The 23691-nt window shown below is 40.3% G+C and overlaps 1 protein-coding gene, 1 long non-coding RNA gene and 2 pseudogenes across 2 annotated transcripts; 3 read left to right on the top strand and 1 right to left on the bottom strand.

Annotated features, from left to right (window-relative positions):
• Positions 1-5332: 5332 nt before the first annotated feature.
• Positions 5333-8637, bottom strand: LOC133720927 (rop guanine nucleotide exchange factor 7-like). The gene is made up of 7 exons (XM_062147417.1): positions 7894-8637; positions 7689-7805; positions 7442-7596; positions 7075-7149; positions 6704-6994; positions 6232-6591; positions 5333-6137 (listed from the first exon to the last, which is right to left on the bottom strand). Exons 1-7 carry the CDS (start codon positions 8456-8458, stop codon positions 5589-5591), a joined length of 2112 nt encoding a protein of 703 aa, XP_062003401.1. The 5' UTR covers positions 8459-8637; the 3' UTR covers positions 5333-5588.
• A 6063-nt stretch (positions 8638-14700) lies between these two features.
• Positions 14701-15724, top strand: LOC133723726 (probable glutathione S-transferase; annotated as a pseudogene).
• A 1290-nt stretch (positions 15725-17014) lies between these two features.
• Positions 17015-18061, top strand: LOC133722799 (probable glutathione S-transferase; annotated as a pseudogene).
• An 806-nt stretch (positions 18062-18867) lies between these two features.
• LOC133720198 (uncharacterized) lies at positions 18868-19423 on the top strand. Its single transcript, XR_009851735.1, has 2 exons — positions 18868-19041; positions 19126-19423. It is a non-coding gene; the product is annotated as an uncharacterized LOC133720198 (long non-coding RNA).
• Positions 19424-23691: the final 4268 nt, after the last annotated feature.

Raw genomic sequence — 23691 nt, 5'->3', positions numbered from 1 at the left:
TATAGGCACCGGGGCAGGGGTAACGATAGTCCTTGGTTGAACTGATTCTCATGCAGAGCCACCCATCCCGGGAGAGGATTCGCTGCCAGCTCCCCATCCTTAAGAGGCCTTAGTTCTACCTCGTCCGGTATTCCCCACTTCAGCCTCATGGCAATGATTTCCTTCACTGTCATACTTCTCCCGGGTTCGTCGCACATGGTCCCGTCCACTAACGTATACCTAGGTTTTGGGATGCCCCCGGGAATAGCCACCTTGACTACTTGCTCCTCCCCGGGAACGCCCTCGCTCTCAACCTCATCGGTATCCTCGCTACTTTCTGAGAACACCCCAGTTGATGATCCGGTGTTCTCTGCTAACTCCGATCGAGTACTACTTCGAGCCAGGTCCCTGTCAATATTTTCTTCCGCTTGTCTCGCGGAAGATTGATAAGACGATCCTGCATCCCCAGCCTTAGTTTCTGATTCCATCCTAATGTCAACCTGAGTCTCAATTCGCTATCTGGAATCAGAAACACAAGGGTTAGCCTAACCAGATCTAAAACTAGGTTAAAGCGCGGATCACTCCCCACTTCAAGCAAAACCCAGAAAATCAAGCAAAACCCAGAAAACCACAGAAATATGCGAAACCCATCATACTCGAAATCCTAGGAGAAACCCAATGTTGTCTCCAGATGCTACCTACATGCAAACTACACTAGCATTATTCCTATTCCTTCTTCATTACACACAAATCCACAACTGAACACATTAATGGCAGAACCAGAGGAAGAAGAAGAACAAAAATCGCTCAAATAAGGTGAGGGGGCTCTGACCTTTTCTTCAGCAAGCAATCGATCGACCAAGAGGCAAGAACACCACTTCCTCGCTAGCTCCCTCTTCCTCGCCTCGCCGCTGCAAATCCACAGTCTTTCTCTCTCTCTTTTCTCTCTGAGGGTTTTCGCGAAAGTGAAGGGAAACAGTCTGTTTCCCTCTTAAATTCAATCTTCAAAGCATCACAGCCGTTGAAGACGAAAGGCCTTCAACCGTAGGATCACTACAAGTGTCCCACACATCTCCCCACGCCTCGAAACCGGCAGTTGAGGGGACGGGCATTTATTGCACAACCCACTTTGCCCCACGTGGCTGACATGCACCACCAACCCATCGGGTACCAGAGGCTCAAGTCCTCACTCTACCCTTCCGGGTACCGGAGGCCACGCCCTCGTTCTACCCCATTGGGTACACAAGGCTCAAGTCCTCACTCTACCCTTCCGGGTACCAGAGGCTCCAGTCCTCATTCTACCCCATCGGGTACCAGAGGCTCTAGTCCTCATTCTACCCCATCGGGTACCAGAGGCTCAAGTCCTCACTCTACCCTTCCGGGTACTAGAGGCTTTAGTCCTCATTCTACCCCATCGGGTACCAGAGGCTCAAGTCCTCACTCTACCCTTCCGGGTACCGGAGGCTCATGACCTCCAGCGGTACCCAGAGGTTTTTCTTTAACCTTATGGATTAAATTGGGGGCATTATAGATTAGCTACCTACAGCGTAACCTGCTCAAGACATCTCTTGCACTGGAACTTGGGGGACTCCCTACAGGCACACCAGTGCCAAACCCTGTGACTAAAATATAAGTCCCCACCCAAGAAACATCTTGAACGGGAACTTAGGGGACTTGTACATACTATGGGAGTCTTCACTAGGTTTGGCACTATCGGCTGGGGCCCATCGGTACTCCCAGGTACTATGCCATGGGCCGGGTTCACGACCCACCATGGCGGGGCTCATATGGGATGCCACCCCAGGCACCCAGGGCCCGGGGCAAGGCCAGCACAGCCCATCTAAGTGCACAACAAGAGGGCTGATGTGGCATCAAAAGAACAACCTGTGTCCCACATCGAAGATAGGGGAGGCTACTTTCCTATGCTCGAGTATAAAGGCATTAGCACAACCACCTTTTACGGGTAATAACTCCTTCACCCACTATTTATATAGTTCATTGTGTATATTGGTATCTTACTCAGGCATCGGAGGGGCATAAACCGTCCGGTACGGTTTATCCCTCTAACATTGTGCTCTTGATACAGGATCGAGGAGCTGAATCGGTATCTCTCGAGATATAGCATTCTGTGTGAGGTACCCCGGGAAAGCCACCAGAAACATATATATATATATATATATATATATATATATATATATATATATATATATATATATATCAATCTCTGTTATCGCTCTCTCTCAGTCTCTCCTTTAGAATCAGTCGCCACCAGAGTGCTAGTCGCTCGCACCTTTCTCTTTCTCTCTCCCCTCAATCTCCCTCAGAATATGGGAATATGAAGATGAAGCTTATTGATGCCCATGTTCATTTTGTTCTCTTATTTAAAAACATCAATGAAGTATTGCTTTGGAAATTTAGTATTTTAGTTATCTTAGTTTACCGTTCTAAGGAATTTTTTGGTTATGTAATTCAATTTTTGGCGATACTCTTTGTTTTAATATTTTATTAGTGTTTCATGAAGTATCATGATAAAAATTTAAAATTATTTGTTATTATAAAACGGATCGGATTAGCGGATCAAGTATCCGTTAATCAGCTTGATACAGGTTTGGATTAAGCTATCAACGATTCACTGGGTTATCGGATTGGGTCGAGTTGAAAATTTTTATTACTCTGTTGCTTCAGATTTTGGTCGAGCCGTTTTAAATCCGATCCATTTACAGGTCTAAATTGAACACCCGGCGTCATATCCTCAAACTAATTTCTCCCAGGCCCAAACAAATTAGCCCAAGCCCAACAATAGGAAAATCCAACCCAATGAAGCAGCAGAAACCCTAGATTGCAACACAGCACCAGGACGCCACCGCTCCAAAGCTATCACCAGCAGTTCCAACAGCCGCGTATCACCCCCTCTCATGTTGTCAGCATCGGCACCCCGGCAGCACCAGGCGTCCACAGCCACGCTGTCATCGATGTAAAAGCCAAGTTCGAACAAAATCGCGACGCTTGATCATGTAGCCAAGCCACCCAGGGCGAGATCAAGTGCCATTCCAATAGTCGACGGCCAACCGCCAGCCTCAACCGACACCTGCAACCCGCCATCGACCCGACGCCTGTTATGAAAGTCATACTTTAGTGTCCTGTGTTAACTAGGAATATTTCAGGTCCTATTTTAATTCTCGTATTGGTTTAGACGCACCGTTTCATTTAGTTTAAACGCATCGTTTTGGGCTGCCTCGTTAAGGAATATTGCAGCTGTTTTACGTGATAGTTGTAGCCAGTGTCAGTTTGACACGTGTTCTCCATGACCATGATCTAACTCCCTTGTAATGTTTTTCCTTCAAGCTTGAAATAGATATTTTTCCACTAATTTTCTGCTCTTTCTCTGAGAATTCCAGTAGTTGGGGTTAAGACCCCAACAATTTGGTATCAGAGCCCTTGATTCTGATGAAGCTTAAGGGGGGTGGGGGCTCCGGAGCTCAGTCACACACTTCCGGTGAGCTCACTAGCTTGGAATTTGATCTTCTAGTCCACAAAGATGAAACAACGGCTAAGATCGGTGCTGTGCAAGATTTTGTAGCTGTTTTACGCTCAGAGATCTTAGAGGAGATGCGTCTGATAAGATCGGAGGCCAAAAACCTACATATACAACATGGATCACCTCAGCTTAATTTTGGGTCACCGTGAATCCCAGCTGGTTCTTCAATTTTAGGTCCTACGGTGTCATCTGCCTCACCTACTATGGCTACATCTGCGTCGTTTCAATCTGTATGGGAGGGGTAGCATTTCTAAACCTAATTCCTATGGTTTCCCTCTAAATCTTGGTGACAGTGATGTGATATTAGGTTTTGCTAGTGAAGCTTATTCTGAAATGATGGATATATGCTTCTGATGTTGTGCAAACTACTAGTGCTATGATTTGTGGTTCTACTGCATGTTTTGGATAATATGGCTAGTAAGGATGTCAATCTAGTAATTCCATGCCTCAGATCTGCTAATATTAACATCCTTACTAGCCATATTATCCAATCAATGGACAATGGTGATGAGCCTTTGAGGATTCAAACAATTCAAGCCAGGACTACAAATGTTGCCAATCCTCCAGCAGCCAACCTGAACAATACAGGAAATGGTAGTAGGAGACTTACCAGTGTTTCTTTTGTGATGAAATATTCATGCCTGGCCACATCTGCAGAAAAGGATAACTCATGGTTATTTGATGAGGTTGTACGTTCAAGAGGAGGTGGAGTGGCCTGGACATATAATCATTAATCAATGTGGTTGTAGACGAAGTTCAAAATGAGGAAGAAGGTCAGGAAGGTAAAATAAAATTGCAGGTGATGGGAGAGCAGAACAATACAGATACCATTCAGTTAAAAGGGGTGTTCAACAAAAAGAGGGTACATGTTTTAATTGACCCGGGAGCTTCACACAATTTTATACATCCATCATTACTTAAAAACCTCAAAGCCAAAGTCATAGACATCAAGCCTTTGAAGGTCATACTAGCCAGTGAGGCCCTAATGCAAACCAAAGGACATGTAAGAGTGGAAATGCAATTGCAACAGTTCATATTTTCAGTTGACATTTACATTCTACGAGTTTCAGGTTGTGCGGTGGTACTAGGAGCTTCTTGGCTCGGGACCTTAGGTGACATAACTTGAAATTTTGAAACTATGAAGATGCAATTTCACAGTGGTAAGTTAAGTACATATTATATTGTAAGGTTAGACTGAATTTCAAGCTTCTGTGATCAGTTGTAAGTCCATGACTAGGTTGCTGAAGAAAGAGAAAGAAACAGTGATCGATGGTTCAATTAAGTCCAGTTTCCGCATTAAGTGAAAAGGGACCCTGATATTCAAAAATTGCTGCAACAATATGCTGAGGTCTTTTAACCACCAACAACTTTACCTCCAGCAAGAGACCAAGATCACAGGATTGAGTATTTGAGTTACTGCCAAACACAACAGCCATCAATGTCAGGCCTTACATGTATTCTCATTTTCAAAAAATCTGAGATTGGAAAAAATTGTACAAGAAATGTTGGAAAATGGGATTTATTAAGCCAAGCAGATAGAGAAAAAAGAACAATAAGGTTCCGCCGAGACAAAGAGCCACCACCACCACCCTCCTTTTGGCCAGAGGAAAAGGGAAAACATTCCCTCAAACCGAATTTGCAGAACCCCTGCCAGAAGGCAACAGCCAACACCTCTCTCTGAGAGAGAGTAACCTAGGCATTTTGAATATAACAAGACTTTATTTATCTTTAATGTACTTTGAAAGTGATTGTGTCTGTTATGCGTCCCCCCACCCCCCCTATTGAAAGTTGAAATACTTTGTCTGTCTGGTAATATGCATTGAATTTTATTATATTTATTGCTACACGAGAAATCAACAAAACTTCATATATTCTATCCAAAGTAGTAGTGTAGGAATTAGTTCTCTCTTTACAATCACTGCTCGACCCATGCCAAACAGTGACTCGGGAACAAACTGAAAACTGGTAAACACAGGATGCACATTACAAACATGAACCTCTCAACTCATCACCATTACAAACATCTCCTTCTAACAAGACTCAGACAGCCTAAATGAAACGTTTCACTCTCTCAAACGTGGGTGCTTTCTTGTGTGTCTGAGTCCTGAGTTGCTGGGCTGCTTGATGCATTTGAAGACTCAAAATAACCTAGTCCCATTTGAGATGCAAGAGTTGTTTGCATTGTGTCTGAGACTGAATCTGGTGTCTCAGTCGAGTTGCTGTAATTCTTTCCTTTTGCATCAATGCTAAGATAATCGGTCAGAACTTTCTTTACGCCCAATCCGCGCTGAGGAGAAATCTTGGCATTGGTCGTGAATGGTGATCGTTCTACCCGGAGAGGGCTAGCTCGCTGTGCGGGTGAAAAGCTTGGTGTGGCATAAGCTGTTTTATATGGAGTGCTTGAGATGGGCACTGATGAATACGGAATAGGAGTTGCCTTGTGTGAAATCACACTAACTTTGGAGATTGATGGGAACTGATCGGAGTGCCTTGATGGGAACTGATCTGAATGCCTGGTCAAGTCATCTACATAAAGCAGATCATCAATGCGTGCCACAATGTTGAATGCCAGGCTCTCAAGAACCCTTGAATAGCTCTCCAAGATGGATTTCCCAACATCCTACACAGATTAAAGTTGATCAATTAATTAAGAAGAAAAGAATAATTGAAGGACTAAATCAGAAGAAAATTTTGATTGGGACAAAGTGGGGAACCTTATTGTACTGAATCTTGCTCATATCGAGAGATGTCTGTGGAAGACCGGGGAAGCGTTGCTTCAAACAAATTAAGAGACTTTCTGCTCTTTCTGCAAGTAATTCCCTTTTATCTGCATCAACCACCATCATGTCCTTGACCATTTCCCATGATGACTTTGAACTATTTCTGGTATTGTTATTTTTAGGTTTTGAGTTTGTCTTTTGGCGCCACAAGTAGATTGAGGACTCAACTCTGTTGGCGATCTCTATAGCTTGATGTTCAGAGGACAGATCGAGGCAATCAAGCAGACATTCAGGGGAGAATTGATCTGATGAAATATATCGATAAATAACATCCCCTAAGCTTGCTCTTCCATTCTGAAACCAAGTTAAAGCAAAAACATGAAAACCATGTCTAAGTAAGCTCATATATTTGCCAAAAAAAAAAAAAATTAAGCACATGTAACTGGAATCTTGAGAATTTTTGAACCTTTGGAAGAGCTTCCAGATATAATTCAGGGACTTCGATATCAGCTAAAGTGATACTATTGATTGCCATTGCAGCTTTAAGTATTTGATTTGTGCAATCACGCTTGTGCTGCACTTGCTTTCTTGTACTTTCATGGAGTCCACCAGGAGGAACTCGGGGCACAGGAAGCCACCACTTCTCTTCTTGGCGCTGAAATGCTCTTCGGAAGGAGGTTGACCCATCAGCATCTGGAGCCAGAATTCCTTGGTCAACATACCAGAACTCTGTCTCGTCAAAACCATCTAATATTTCCTGCAAGGATTGGCTAAATTCAGAATGGATCACATGAAACTGGATCTTTACAGAAAAAGACAAGTATTTGAGAAGCTTACGAGAAGCATGTTATCCAATTTGCGAAGGGCTGGGAGATTAACATAAAGATCCGAGCGGGGTCTGCAACTCATGACCTGAATTGAGTTGTAAACACGTCAAAAAAACTCCAAGGAATTTAGTAGCCCTTAACCAATATATTTGTTGTTGGACACTTTAATAGTTGCAAATCATAGTATTATCACATCAGTTATGAGCATAAAGACCAGAGTATACGCATGCATTATCATTCCAAAACTACCAGTTACTATGTAGCAAAATTAAAGATTATATACATTTCGTGCCTACATTTTATGCATATTAGAAGATGGGATGCAGAAGCTGAGAAATTAAACTGTTCTAATAATTCATGCTGGAATCAGGTTGTACCTCCAATTTGCTTCCGTCTGGAAATGTCTGCCAAGAAGGTTTCAACTCAACAATGTGATCACTCACACAAAGAAGCCATTCCATCTCTCTTCGCCACATCAATTTCTTCTCCCGCGGTAGAGGTTCTAGCCTCCAAAGTTGCCCAAATAGGGTTGCTATAGAATTGAACAAACAATATGAAAACTAAATCAACACTAATACAAGCTAGCTTTTCGAGACATTGAGATAGTACATTAAAACTCCATACCACAAAGATTAGTAATCGCATTCGATATAGCCAATGCTGTACAAACCCCATTTCCACAACCTGACATATCTTCTCCAAGCAGCAATTTCGAAAACCTCTCCTTCATCAACTCAGTCTCTACAATCCCATAAACCAAAATCAAGCTCAACATCAAAACCAACCAAACAACATGTAATTTCAGTGCCTTCAGAAATAGAGACAATACCTGAGATTGTAGACCCTTGTTTCTGTAATTTCCTATCATCCAAATGAGCTTTAGCCCCATTCTCACTGGTACAATCTGGTGCCTCAGATTTCTTAACAGGCCAACCCAATGAGGGTGGAGAAGATGACTCCTCAGAGCTACTGTGACTCTGCTCCTCATGCACTGTAGTCTCAGATGTCAAAAAATCTGAACTTGAACAGCTCTCACGACCCTTCTCCTCAATCTCAATCAACTCCCCAAAGGTCTCACCTTTACCCACAATTTCATCAAGCCCCTCACTTTCCATTGCAGCTATTCCTTCTTCAGTTGAATCACAAAATGCAGAGTTGTTCATCACTACCATACCATTGTAAGTCAGCCTCCCCAAGCAACAAGAGTTAGAGATTCGAGCTCTGGAATAGAGGCTTCTTATGTACTTGGACAGGCAAAACCCAAATATGGAAACTGGGTTCTGGATATTGGGTCCTCTGAACCTCACCAATGGCAGACAAAGCTTGAGCTGTTGGTACTGGTTTTGTAGATGGGCTCCTTCTCTTTCCTCTTGGTGAGTGAAAGGTCCTTCCATGAGGCCTCAACCATTTCTGATAGTGAAATGTAGCTGGTGGATATATGAAGAAAATCTGGAAAAGATCGTTGCTTTATTTATATGAACCAAAAATGTGAAGCTAGGAGCTGGTCATGATTACTCAAACTTGCTCAAACACATGAACAGCGAGAGAGAGACCCATATTTGAACTTTGAAGAGCGTATTTTTGTCCTTTCCAAAGTATTTAATCAAACAGTAAACTTTGAGTGACTCTGTCTCTCTCTCTCTCTCTGTTAGTCTGCTTTGCTTAAACAAGATTTCAAAAATGATGATGGGATTAATAATTCTAAGTTGGGTTTGAATTATATGATTAAAAAAAAAAAGTTATGGGAGTCGTGTAATCAACGGATCTAACTCAATGATGTCTCTACCAGTTTATCCTTGATTATGTTGTTTTTGGGTTCTAAGTTTTGAGGACAGTGTTGGTTTTGGTGTTAAGTGACTGCTTTACCCTTCTCTTCCTAAATTTACTGATCCTGTTCATTGATCACCATTAAAGGACCTTTAATTTTTTTTGCTTAATTAATTTCAGGATCCAATGCTCATATAGAGCAAAGAATGTCACTGTTAATTATTAGAAAAAGTAAAATAGAAGCATGGTATGAAGAGTTTATATGTTAATTTGTCTTTTTAACATTGAGATGTGGTCCGGGGCATTCTAGTAAAATCAGCCTAGTTTAGAGTTTGGAAGCAGACAAATCAATAAAGAATTCAGATTAGGGGTTAAACACTTTGGAAATACAAAACAAACATATGGTCATATGGTAGACAAGGTTTTTCATATGGTATTATTTTATGCAAACTAATTCTAGAGTTGAAGTGAGTTGAAGTTATGAGTGCTATGATAGTTAAGAATGATATTTACTAAAACTAGTAGTACTAAATCACAAGTCCATCTAATAAAATAAAAGAAGTGACATTTCTTTTATACTTTTGTAATCAAATTGTAAATTGCATGTAATTGCCAAAGTGTTACGAAAGTGTCGATTATGTTATTTTAATTTTAAAAAACTCACATATTTGTGAACTGATTAGGGATTTGAGTGTCATTTCTACTTAATCCTTTTTACTATTTCCTTCTTTACTTTGGGAACTCCAAAATGTACTTAAACAAGGAACTTTTATTACAGTACGTGCCTTTCATTATAATGATGACAGATCTTAGAGCATTAACTTATATTTGTGTGTAGCCATCTATACAGAACAAGAATTTAAAGCATTTTCATGAAAATGACCAAATTTGTTTGCAAAGAGTTGGGATCCATAATTACGCAATAATTCTAATGACCAACATCCTATATATGAACTCATTATGATGGTGGTGCCTGTTGTTCAAACTGATCGGAAATGTTTACAAAGAAAGGCTCCTCTCAACCACCTTGCATTTTGCACCTTGTTTGATATTGACAGATAATTTGAAAAAACGTAGAGGGAAAGACTAAAGCTTCAATTACAAGCTTCTTCCTATAGACTCAAAAGATATCTGAAAGAAGAGAATAGATCTACAAGCCTATGATGCATCGCTTTTTTCTGCTTTAAATTGTTGAATTGATTTATGGATCCTTGTTAAAGCTTGTGTTCCTATTAAAGCTTAGCTTGTGATTCCTACTTAAAAGATTCTATTTCTACGAGTGTGAATAATGGGAATGAAGCATGCAAAGTAGCCCCAAGTTCCCGCTTTCAAAATTCATAATCGAAGTGGCACAAGGAGAGATACTAATTGGCACCAATGGCATAAGTAATACCCCGAATCAAACATCTGTAATACACTGGAAAGATTTAAGGTTTTCGAGCGAGGCCTAGAATGTAAACGTCAACTTTAGCTAGTACTGTTTTTGTATGAGGGGACTCACGTCATCGAAGTTGTGGAGAGAACTAGTACTTCTAGACGAGTGTAGATGAAAACCAGTTTCTAGGCTTGTAGATATATCCATGCATGCACCAATAGCTTTGTGAATTGCTAATTAACTAGCTATGATCATATGGAACATATAGTTTGGAGTTAAGTATACGTACATATAATATAAGTTAATTGGCCGGAGTTGCACTAATAATAATTAATGATAAAAACCTAACAAATATAATAAGAACAAAACTAATAGAAGCATACATCAACTACTCGAAGGGAAATTGGCTAATGGCGCCAAAAGGAAATATGAATTGATTGCAGGCCGGCTTGCATCTAATTAGGTTCTCAATGTTAAACAAAGAGATTATCCTATATTGGAAATCAAGTAGCTGGCGACTCATTCCAGATTTGATGGGTTTTGATTTTCCAACGACACACCCACTTGGCTACTCCAATTTTAGTTTAATATCTTCATGCAAGTTTCAGCTAACTATGGGTACAATCCAATTAATTTTCTTAATTAGTTGTTGTTATACCATACAAGTTTTAAATTATAAGCTCATTAAATTTTATAGTGATGCAAGTTTTAAATTTTATAAGCTCATTAAATTATAAGCTCATTATACAAGTTTTAAATTTTATAAGCTCATTAAATTATAAGCTCATATATATTGAAGTTGAATAGAGAGGATACGGTCGAAGCACATGGTTGCCTCCAATTAATGGTGTTGGTTCTGTAGATGAGAATAATCAAAACAAAGGGTAATCTAGCTATATCTTTGTTGTTGACTTGATTCCTAAGAATTATAAAGTTATAGTGAAGGTCATCACTCCTATATTGCTTGCGACTGACTCCTAATTTGAATAAACGAAGAGGGAAAGACTAAAACTTGAGTATGAAGTTGCTTCATTAGATGGACTGAAGAGAAATGACCGTAAAGAAGTGTGATGGAGTGAATGAAATCTGTGAAGCAAAACTTTTTAGCTTTTTAAAATGTTGATGTATGACTCCGGGTTAAAGTTTGTGTTAGTATTTCTGTGCCTCAGCTCTCTGCTTCCTTCTCAGTTTGTTCCAAAAAGAACTCGAATGTACATAGGTTCTAAATTTGATCTACCATATTTCAATTGGCAGATTCAATGGTTGCAAATAATAAAACACCAACTAGCATTTTGTCTGGTGACAAGACATATCTCTCAAACAAAGTCTTAGTACTAAGTTTGACTATCTCTGATCACTTTGATCAAACAAAAAATAAAAATGACTAAATTTAGTTTGCCCTATCAAACTTTGGGTAAACATCAGTTCGATCTCTGATCTTTTTTTTTTTTTAATCATGATGGTCCATGTACTTTAAATTTCCATCACCTGCGTCTAAATTTCAAAATTAGCTCCAATCATAACGTCACAAGCTGACTTGGCACCGACAGCATGGCCTACAAGAAGGGCAAAACAGACATTTTTATAATAAAAACATTAAAAAAAAAAAAAAAAAACTCGACAACGCCTGATCCTCTCCCCTCTTCACCGAGATCCTCTCCGTTTCGGGCTACAGATCCATTAATCAATGTTCAATCATCGGAAAAAAGACTCTGGCCGAATTTCAATTCCATCGACAACAAAACCCCTACCGGCAAAATCTGACGTCTCAACAAAATATGTATCTGTGGTGGCTCAATCCCAGAACTACAGCCAATTTTCAGCACTCAAAATTCCAACACTCCTCCCCAATCTCGCCTCTGTCCCAATTGACTTTTCATCCGCCTCATCATATACAGGTTCGGAGAATTCTACTTCTTCCAAAACCTCCTCCATGTTATCGCAGCGATATGGCGAATGAGAAGCCGGTGGGGAAAATTGCAGAAGCGTTCAAGGAGCTGGAGGCGGCTGTGAATTAGCAGATTGCCCAAGTGGAGGTGATGTCGTTCTTTCAAGCCTGCTCTCTCGTCTCGCCGCTATTCGGGTGCTTACGGATTGCCTTTCAAGTTCACCGAGATGGACTACGCCGCTATCAGAATATGAAGAAATTGAAGCTGAATTCATTCGAAGCGGGAATGCTAGGTGCATGATCTGGCAGTGGGGTCGGACCTTTTGTAGGAACCCATAAATCTCCGATAACCTTTGTTTTTTCTCCGCCGGGAAACCCAACAATGGCCGCTGCGGCGCTCAGGTCCAAACCCTGCCGCGACACCATGTCGTCTACCGTCTCCCAATTCAACTACTTCAATTACATGCAGTCATGCACACGGGTCGCGTCGTCGCCAATTCTCACCACACCGAAGGCGACGACTTGTTCGTCAACACTCCCTACTACTTCACTGCATTCAAGCCGATGTCGTTTTCCGGCAACATGGGTGGCCAGAGAGATGGCCGGAGTAGTAGTTAGAGGAGTTGGGGGCAGACATTGAACAGTACGTAGTAGTTAAGGGAGGTGTCGCTTTCCGGCAACCTGGGTGACGGGATTGTGATTCTGGCAGGCCGGGGTCGAATTTGGTTAAGGGAGGCGGCGACGGTGGTGGTGGTGGTGGTGGTCCGGTCAGAGGTGGAGGGTTTAATTCGAATTCAAAGGATGGGGGTTGGATTGGGTCTAATCTGGGAGATGATCTGGACGTTGTCGAGTTTTTTTTTTTTTTTTTTTTTAATTTAAATCTTTTTATTGTGAAAATGTCTGTTTTGCCATTCTTGTGGGGTCATGTTGTCGGTGCCAAATCAGCTTGTGACGTTATGATAGGAGCCAATTTTAAAATTTAAACGCGAGTGATGCAAATTGAAAATGCAGGGATCATCGTGATTAAAAAAAATATCAGAAACCAGACTGATATTTACCTCAAAATTTGAGAGATTAAACTGAATTTAGTCCAAATAAAATATAATTAGTGAATTATTCTACCACCATTCGAAACATCATGCAAAGAGAATTACAACTTTTTAGAGTATGAAGTTATGAAATTTAGATTTATATCAGAGTTATTATTCTTAATTTTCAAAATTATTGAGGGTCGGTGTACGTGAAGATGAAGGCGTCCTACATTTAATTGGAGGTGCCGGGATGGTAATGGCAAACCGGAGCTTGCCATGTCTATACTCTATACATCCAATTTTGGGTTTCCTGGCAAACTCTTCATCGTGAGGCCCAGTCTACCATGTTGATACGCACATATAAACCAAGTTTCCAGGCCCAATTAGACCACGTACCAACCTTTCATTTTAATTCAGGACCTAGTTGCTAGGCCTTAATCAAACACATGGAACATTCATGAATCATAACGAGGAAAATGAAAGTCTAGAATCTAGATACAGTTGACATTTCATGATTGATGAGCTATGCTCTCCTAATATAGATGATAAAAAGAATAGCAAGTGTGCACTACTTAGTCTTGAATTCTCCATTTGAATATGTGTATTTTTGAATTAGGATTAACTTGAATCAATCATGTTTGTGTATTACAAATTTAAAGATTATAAATTCAGAATTGTGATCTCATACATACATATTATGCTAAAATTTAATTTGTTCTTTGGTCACAATCCAAAATTAAATACATAAACACAGCTAGGATCATGATTCTCGTAATATGCAAAATCCAAATATAGAATCCAAGTAACATGTCAAGGTCGACTCAATGGCAAAAGTCTAGCTAGCTACTAGCTAGTGGAACTTGTTGGAAATTCTGATCATGGTGAAAATTAAGCCCTAAGCTAAAGAACAAAGGAAGAAGAAGAAGAACAGAGAGAGAGAAAGGGAAAACTGATATTGATTGACTTGTGGTGGTAATTTGTTTACAAAGATGACTCACTAACAGTAAAGGATAAGTCCCTATTTATACTAACTTGATGTTGACCTTGACTTTGACCTATACTCTTAACAGAACTTGCTTCTCGATTGAACAAGAACTACAGATAAGTTTTGATGGGGTTTTACGCGGTCTCTTGTTTTCTTTTCTTTTAAACAGAGGGATTATCCCACTAAAAAGTTAACGACTCATTCCAAACTTGTTTCGTATTCCCACTTGGCCGGCCTCTCTCATTTTAGTTAAATATCTCATACATGTTACCTCAGGGTATATATAGAATATATGCAAAGTATGTACAAGTTGGAAGCTGATTGTTCCACAGATAAAACCTTCAGTGTTCCTCAAATTTTCTGTTCAGGGTTACGCAACTATATATGAATTCAGAACTTGTAATGGATATTGTAAACTATGGATACGATTGTAAGAGAAGTTACTCAAACTCCACCAACTGCACATTATAGAATGATTGTTGACTATTGAGCAAGCTTACAGCCCAAGGAAACTCCGTCCTCTCACCTCTATATATAGAGCTCAAACAACCCATGCATGAAGGACAAAGCCAATTAACCACATAAGCAAAGAGTAGTTCGAGACTAATTACTACTGTTATCAAATATGGCTGGGGAGGACGTGAAGCTGTATGGAACTTGGAGGAGCCCATATAGTCGCAGGGTTGAAATAGCTCTGAAACTCAAAGGTGTCCAACACAAGTACTATGAAGAAGACCTGACCAACAAGAGCCCTTCGCTCCTCAAGTACAACCCGGTTCACAAGAAGATCCCTGTGCTAGTTCATGGTGAGAAAGTAATTTCAGAGTCCCATGTCATTCTCGAGTACATTGACGAGACGTGGAAGGGCTATGACATACTGCCTAAAGATCCTTGTGAAAAGGCCAAGGCACGCTTCTGGGCTACATCGATGAAAAGGTATTAGTATTAATTCTCGATCCATTTTCTTTCCTAAACATAATGTTGCCTTGCCCTATATCTGATTTTTACATTGGAAGATAGTGAATTTAACGTAAAGATCGATAAATATTTCGATGACATGATATACTAGATTGTTTGACAATTGCTATATTGTTTGTGTATTTAGTGTCTTCCTGCGCTAAAGAAAGCTCTCGCGAGTATGGCTGAGGAGCGTGACAAGGCCGTGGAAGAAGCATGTGAGCTTCTACAACTACTTGAAAATGAGCTCAAGCATAAGAAGTACTTTGGAGGAGATTGTATTGGACTGGTGGACATTGTTGCCAACTTCATAAGCCATTGGCTTAAAGTTCTTCAAGACGTTGTGGGAGTGGAGCTGTTAACCATAAAGAAATTTCCCAAGCTATGCGAATGGAGTGAGAACTTTGTCTGCCACCATGCTGTTAAGGAATGTCTGCCTCCTAAAGACAAGCTTCTCGCTTCGTTCCATTCTCACTATGGAAGCGCTACTACTTCTAAGTAAATGGTTCATAGATGCCCCTCATAAGCATCTCATGGATCATGAAGTATTATCAGATCGAATGAATATGGATTGTATATAAATAAATTAAAGTCAAGGTTATGCTATGCTTCTTTTAATTAAGAAAAAAAATGGCATCACATTGGAGAACAGCTCCATATGCATTGGTATTTTAAAAATAAAAATTAAACGCTTATTGTGTTTAGTTTCCTTCAAATTATCTTTGTATAGTTTCAGTACGATCTCAATTCATTGATCGTTTAATTGTCATTAGAGAATAATAGCTTTCTAGCTATAATGATGAATTGATGATTAAATTGTCAAAAGGGTTGTAGTTTTGAGTGATTCTTTCACAGAGATACTTGATGAAGAGAACTTAAATTTAAATCTCTACATTAGCATTGTTAAGTGAGTCTCTGCAATATTATATCTTTATGTGGTATGTATGTAATGTACTTATCTACACTTTTTTTTTTAATAAAAGAGTACATATCAATTATATGACTCTGAATCATGGGCAAAGAATAGTACAAAGAAAACTACTCTATTTAGACAATGGCAGCTCAGAGTAATCTATGCCAACAAAATACCTCGCCTCGTAGTCAATCTATTCTACCTAACTTCATACACCGAGCACACCATTATGATAAGATGAAATCAAGTACTTCTACAAAGGCTCCTAAAAACACTTTAAACTAGCATAGACCGAAACTAAATAGCAAATAAAAAAACTATAGACCCTAACAGCCCAAACCTGAGATCAAGCCCAAAGGCCCAAGAGGACGATGACTCTGCACCTCTTGCCGACGAGCCCCCGCCGCAGTCTCCGGCGGCCAATACTTCCAACCCATCACCGCTGGGCTCAGCCTTTGCCCACCACCAAGGTAGTCGACAAGAACCAAGGTTGATATGCTGCTCAACGGTCACCCAAAACCTCAAATCGGGCAAAATTTACCAATCTACACAACAAGATGCTGAGAAACGCACTAAGAACAGTCACCAAAAACTCCTTCTCAATGTACTTATCTACGCATCTTTGTTAAGATGTCATTTTAATAAACGTTGCTATCTTATTACGAGTGATTATATAATATGTGATATATTTGGTCTTGACTAGTGATATTATAGAAATTAAATGTGAACGACTCAACTGCCAAGGCTAGTGGCACTTGCTCTCTAGCTTTCATGAATTAACGGATCGATGAGTACTTAAAGATTAACAATTAGCAACTGAGTTTTGTAGTATTTATTGTCTTACCTAGTAGACGTACACAACCGACCACCCTCATTAAAATACATCTACGTATGATCGATATTCGTTAATTATTCTGTGTTTGTTTGTGTCGGTTGTGGTGCAGTAGGTGATTCTGTAGTACTAAAGAAAGAAATTCGCAAGGGTGGGCAGCAAATTTGTTCCCTCACATTAGTGAGAAATTTAGAAGGGAACAACTATATATACAACACAAATTAGTATTAGCTCTGGGAATACTAATTAGCAGTATGGCTGAGGAAGAAGCAGTGAAGCTGTTTGGCACTTGGAGAAGCCCTTTTAGCCGCAGAGTGGAAATAGCTCTGAAGCTCAAAGGTGTCGACTTCAAATACTATGAAGAGGATTTGATCAACAAGAGCCATCTGCTTCTCAAATATAACCCAGTTCACAAGAAGATTCATGTGCTCGTCCACAACGAAAAACCCGATTGTAGAGTCCCTTGTCATTCTTGAATACATTGACGAGACCTGGAAGGAAGGATTCCCCATATTGCCTAAAGACCCTTGTCAAAGATCACATGCATGCTTCTGGGCTAGGTTCCTTGATGAAAAGGTAAAAAAATACAATGTTTTGCATTTGGGGGGCTCGTTTGTTCGACAGTGTTTTTAGAAATGTTAACTTGTTTAGTAGAAATAGTTAAAAGTGCTTCATGAAAAAGTACATGTCACGTAGTTCCTGGATGCTTCACAAGGAACCACTTTCGAGTGTAATTCTGTAGTTTGTCGAAATTTTTATATGCTAGCTTCTAACAAAAGCGCTCCCTATGCCAAACAAGCCTTTAAGGATTGTTATGTATATACTCTCTCCTTAAATGATAACTGTCGATCATAACTTAGTTAATTAATTCTCAAACTGTCTGTGAATTTTGTGTATTTAGTGCCTGCCTGCGATAGAGGAAGCTTGCTTGAGGAGTGTAGACCGTGAGAAGGCTGTGGACGAAGCATGCGAGCTTCTAAAAATACTCGAAAATGAGCTCAAAGACAACAAGTTCTTTAGGGGAGAGACTATTGGACTGGTGGATATTGTCGCTAGTGTCATGAGCTGCTGGCTCAAAGCTTTTCAACAAGTTGCGGGAGTAGAGCTGTTAACCAAAGAGAAACTTCCCAAGCTTTGTGAATGGAGTGATGAGTTTGTCAGCCATGCTGTTATTAAGGGATGTCTACCTCCAAGTGATAAGCTACTTGCTTCACTCCGTGCTCACTTTGAAATTGTTGCATCCAAGTAACTTTGTACGTGATTTAAAATCACCTCAAGGTTCTCTACATTAATTTCAAAAAAAGTTGGTAAAATCAAAAACAGATTATTTTGATCGTGACCAGATGTTCTCATGTTTCGGTTAAAAGTGTGAACCCCACATTTACATTGGAAAAATAAGACATCCTTGGCTTAGAGTTTACAAGAAATTGATCGAGCTTCTATCTACATTCATTGTCAATTAATTTTTGAATATGATGCTGATATTACAATCTTATTGGAGCACCAGGATAATTTGTTTTTTCTAATTTGTAAAGTTGAATTAAAAGTAAAATTTTTGTGGAAATAACTTTAGCAACGATTATTGGTCAAGATTTCCCAGCCCCATAGATTTCTATTTTTTAATTTTTGAAATAGCAAAGGAATTTCTTGAAACATGAAAATTGAATGTAAAAACTCACTTTCACACATGGTTTGGGTGGACGGAGCAAACAGGGTGAAAAGATCCTTAGTGCTAGATAGACGACATCTCTGAAATTACTAATGCTCAGTTGGGTACGGCCCCTTCCTTTTCCTAGCGCGGTATAATGGAGGCCAAAAATGTTTTGTTGCAGGGTTCACGGTGGAGAGTAGGGAATGGTGAGAAAATTGAGATTTGGAAGAATAAATGGATACCGGATAGCACTGGCGGATCTATGTACAGACTGGGGCGGGCTCAAACCCGTCCGAGATTTTTGGACTTTAAAAAAAAATTAGATGTATATATATATTTTTTTAATTGGGTATTGTCCAGACTCCAGACTCCAGAAGCCCAGTAGCCCTTCGGAAGTAACTCCACTCATCGACTACGGCCTATTCGGAGTTTCGAACTGGAGAATCGTCTCTCACAGTCTCACTCTCTCCTCCTCCTCCTCTCGCCGCCTGCGGCTCTCCCTTCTCCACTTCTCTCAGAGATCAAGTCGTATCTACTTCTCTTACTCTCCCTCTTCAATTTGGGGCAATGAATTCAATGTAAGTTCAATTTTGTTTAATTGAATCAATCCAATTTGGGGCAATTTATAGGATTAAGGATTGATGTGAAATTCAATTTCGTAGGTTGTATTGGATTGAAGATTTCATGGATTGAAGACTGAAGGTTGCAGTCAAATCTCAAATTCTCTTGCTCTGGAAATCTGGTATGCAGATTGCAGCATTCTCTCCGTCTCCTTGTTCTGCAAATCTGCAATTTATTGTTTAATTGATGACTTGATGTGGGTTAAATGTGATGCACTGATGTGGGTTTAAATGTTTAATTGATGTGGGTAAGTGGGTTTAATTGATGTGCGCCCATTTCATAGATGCACCAGAAATTGCAATTTGATTCACTCTTTTTTTTTTATGGGGCTTCTGTTGAGCTTTAGTGTTTGTTTTCATGGATGGTACTAGCATCTTGGCATCTAAGATGCTTGCCTGTGGGATAATCTTTCTGCAGTACAAACCTGTTTTTATCTTTGTCTCTTTGTTATGTGTATTTTTGGAGGTTTAAGTTTTGGTGGAGATTCATAGATAGCTAACATCATATTATATATATATATATATATATATATATATATATATATATATATATATAATTTTATTTTTTTTGTTTAAGAAATCCAAGCCCGCCCAAGATTTCAATCCTGGATCCGCCATTGCCGGATAGTTACCCTCGCTGCCTTTCTTCTCCCCCGAATTTTGGGGTCCCTAAATATGTTACAAAGTTAATCGATCTGATACTCAGGTGTTGGGATAAAGCTAGCTAGATTGGAGGAGTTATTTTCACCTGCAGATCTGGAGCTAATACTCTCTATTCCCTTAGGGGGTAGAAGAGAGTCTGTTGATCGTCTTGTTTGGCATTTTACCAAAAAAGATACTTTTACTACAAATAGTGCTTATTTTGTTGCTAAAATATTGCTCTTGGAGTGGTTCTTGCACCTCCACCACCTGTGTGATCCATACCGGGCTCCATGGAAAACACTTTAGGGAGCTAAGTACCTGAAAATGTGGCTCTTCATGCTTGGAGATGTTGTGCAAATATTTTACTTGTGCATATATTTTACCCACAAGGGATGGTTTTGAGTAGAAAAGGCTATTAGGTGATATGAGTTGCTTGATGTGTAACCATAATTATGAAGATGCTATGCACTTGTTTGTACATTGCTCTTATGCTCAGGGGGTCTGGAATGCGGCTTCTCTCTCACCTGTATACTTAGTTTCAAGGATGTCTTGCTATCCTTGGCTGACAGCATGTCTAAATAACAGTTTGCGCAAGCACTTATATGGTGATTTGGTCCATTTGGAAAAATCATAATTCACAACATGCAACTGAGATTGGTTGAGGTAGCTATACTCAGTTTAGGTTTAAGAAGGCTAATGGGATCGAAAGTAGTAGGGCAACGCGGCAGGTGCAGCGCTGGCAGAAGCCGGAGACGAGTTGGCTCAAGTGTAATTGCAACGGTGCCTTTGTTGCTGCCACAAAAAGGCTGATAGTGGTGCTGTGATACCAGAGGATCACGGGCAGTTTTAGGCTGGAGTAGCTAGGTAAGCCCTTTAGGCAATTAACCCCTCCTTTTTATGCATAACTAATTGCTTTGATGGAGGGTACGTATGAAATTGGCTAAGGCACTAAGGTTGTTTTTGAAAGAGACTATTTATTGTTGGTCCAAGTTTTGGCTCAAGACGTTGCTGATTTATCTATCTTGGGTCTACATAAACTCTGGAGACTATTGCCAACAAACAAGTCTTCGGTAATGGTTGGGATTTGCTCTGACCTAGCGCTCTGCTAGGGTTTGAGAGAGGCTCTCCATTACTGTGTGAATCTCTTGTACCTTCTCCGTTTGTCAATGGAGACCATGGCAGACTTTCGTTTGTTAATCATTTGTGTGTGTGCCGTTTTCAGCGATGGCTGCGGTGTGAAAGATTTGGTTTTGGATCTATACAGGTTCTTTGGAGGATCGATCCCGGTGATGGCTATAGGGGAAGGGAGCGGCAGGTTGGTGCCGTGTACGGTTCCTGTTTCTCAGTGGAGGAAACTGGATCTGACTTGGTTTTTATTCGATAAGAGGATTGCAGTGAAGGTTGGGTGGTGTTGCCGACCTCCCCTTCTTAATTCTTCTGTTGATGGCGTCGATGGTGTTGCACAGGGGCTATGCTTCTGGCCCTCTGACGGTAGTGGAGATTCGGTGGCAGTGGCGGTGCGGTGTTTGGTTTCAGATCTTGTGCAGCCACGTACTGGGTGTTTCTCCTCGCTTGTCGACAATGGGGATGAAGGTTTCCAGGGCGACGACTCTACTACTTGGGCTGGTGATCAATCTGGGGATGGTGATGCTCAACGTGGTGGCTATTTAGGCTATGCTGGTGATGGCTTGAAGGAAGTTAGTAAGGGCGGTGACCTCTTTTCCGGCGACGGCGACATGCAGCTTGGTAGCGGCTATGTTGTGGAGCAGCTGTTTGCTAGAGTTTCAGAGGATTTGGGTTGTTGGGCTCATGTTTTGGGCTTAGTTTGGCCTGGGATGAATTGGGTCCATATGGGCTCTAGGGTTTAATTTTTTAATTTAATTTTGGACCTTTCTCTTTTTGTTCAAAAAGATGATGGACCTATTATTTTCTTGCATTGAGCGAGAGAAATCTCAAAGAAAAGAGAGACCTCGTTGTCCTCATTGGGATATTTTAATAGGGTTGGGCGTTTTCACCCGAGAGACCGAGAAACCAGTTTGATCTGGACCGAAACTGTAACATCCCGTATCTTAATTTACCGGTTTACTAATCATTCGGACGGTAAACGACATTTACTATCACTTTTACTGTCGTTTCAGTACTTTTAGGGGGCCATAAAATATGACTTTTTGTTTGGGTCAAAATTTGAGAAAATGTTCTTCATGGAAGTTGTAGAGGACGTTAAACCGAGCGCGTGCATATGTGGTATGTAAAAATCGGAGTTCGTATACGAAAGTTATGGCCAAAATACTAAAGTTACTGTTCATAGTAAGTTTCTATAAGTAGCCGAGTTACTGTGGTAAGTTTCCATTTTCGGAAACTTACCGAGCCTCTCCCCGATTCTCTCTTCCTCTCCGACCTCTTCACCTTCTTCCGGCCATAACTCCTCCATCCGGCGACGGATTTTGACGTGTAAGATGTCGTTGGAAAGCTCTCTTCCTTCTCTTCATTTCTGGGTTCGTTTCGTAGCTTAATATGAACTGTGGAAGGTGCAGCAACGAGAAGAAGAGGACGGTCACTGTAGCAGTTTTGAGTCAACGCCGATATTTTCCGATTCCGGCAGTCTCCGCCCACCAAATTGGCGTCGAAGGTTCGGTTTTTGACATAGATCATTTCCCCTAACATCTTTCATTTCAATTTGTAGTGTAGAGGTCGAATTAACAATTTCAATTTCTAGGGTTCTTGGAATTTCTGGAAAATTTTCACCGGCCAAATTGGAGCTCTTCCAGGTAAAATTGGAACTTGTTGTAGTTGAGAAAGAGGTTGGGTTTGTTGAGTAGATGGTGCTGCCAAATTTTGGTGGCCATCGGAGGTGGTTGCTGCCGGCGCGTGGGGCCCACGCGCTTCCACTGTTGGTGGCGCGTGGAGGCGTGTAGGGCAGTGTTTTAATTTCAGTTTTTAGCCCATTAAATTGTAGAATTGTTGTAGAGCTTGTATGTGAAGTTTGGTGAATTTTGGAGGGGTTTGGAATTATTTGTGAATTTCCGAAGTTTGAAGTTTTGTGATTGAATTGTGGGAAATCCGGCCGTCGGATTTCCTTCGTTTTCGTTGTGGGATATATAAATTGAGGAATTGGCGTTGTGGAAGAGATTTGGGTTGAATTTGAGAAGTAATGGAGATAGGGATTTTCGGGTTTCGTTTAGGTTCGTAATTATTTTATCGGATTGTCGTTTACGGAAATATAATTGTGTGCAGGGCAATGCCGCGAGCTACGGTTAAATGAAGGAATTCGTTTGCGTGGTCGCCCAATAGTACTGTGAGTGGACTTTTGTTTTTAAGTAAATGATGCATGCATTTATTTTGAAATTATTGGTTTATTTAATTATCGTTTTATTTATCGAACATGATATTTTGTCTTGGATTATAATTTGACATTGATATTTCATGAGTTTCGGATATGAACTTATTATGCTCGGATTTGGATTTATGAGTTGTTTTTGAGAATATGAATTGATTTTCAGAAATTGATTATAATTATTATTTGAAATTCTGATATTGTGATTTTCAATGAATTCTTTTCCGAGGTGATTTCCGGAATTTCATATTTATTTTTCATTCACCGATTTGAGATCTCCGAAAGATTTTCGAAATGGGATTTCGATGGAATTATTTCTTGTTTGTTTATCGACTTTCGGTTTTGGCATTGGGAATGCCTCGATGATGATTTTGGAATTGGTTTTGTTTCGAATCATGATGATACTCTTGGCGTGTGGGACACGTCGTTGGAAATGCATTTGCGAGAGATGGGGAAGCCTTATGTATTTTTGGATTTACTGGATTTTCGGTTATGTTTCCCTGTGCCATACTGAGGGGTGATTTTATCATGCTAGCATTGATTTTCCGCCTTTGTGGCGCGGTGATGGGATCACCGTAGCCCTTCCGCCTTTGTGGCGCAGGTTACTGTCTCTGTGACAGTAATTCTGTAGC

The sequence above is a fragment of the Rosa rugosa genome, chromosome 7, assembly GCF_958449725.1.
Source record: "Rosa rugosa chromosome 7, drRosRugo1.1, whole genome shotgun sequence".
Taxonomy (NCBI): Eukaryota; Viridiplantae; Streptophyta; class Magnoliopsida; order Rosales; family Rosaceae; genus Rosa; species Rosa rugosa.
The sequence above is the reverse complement of the archived record's forward strand: the minus strand, read 5'-3'. Positions and strand labels throughout refer to the sequence as shown.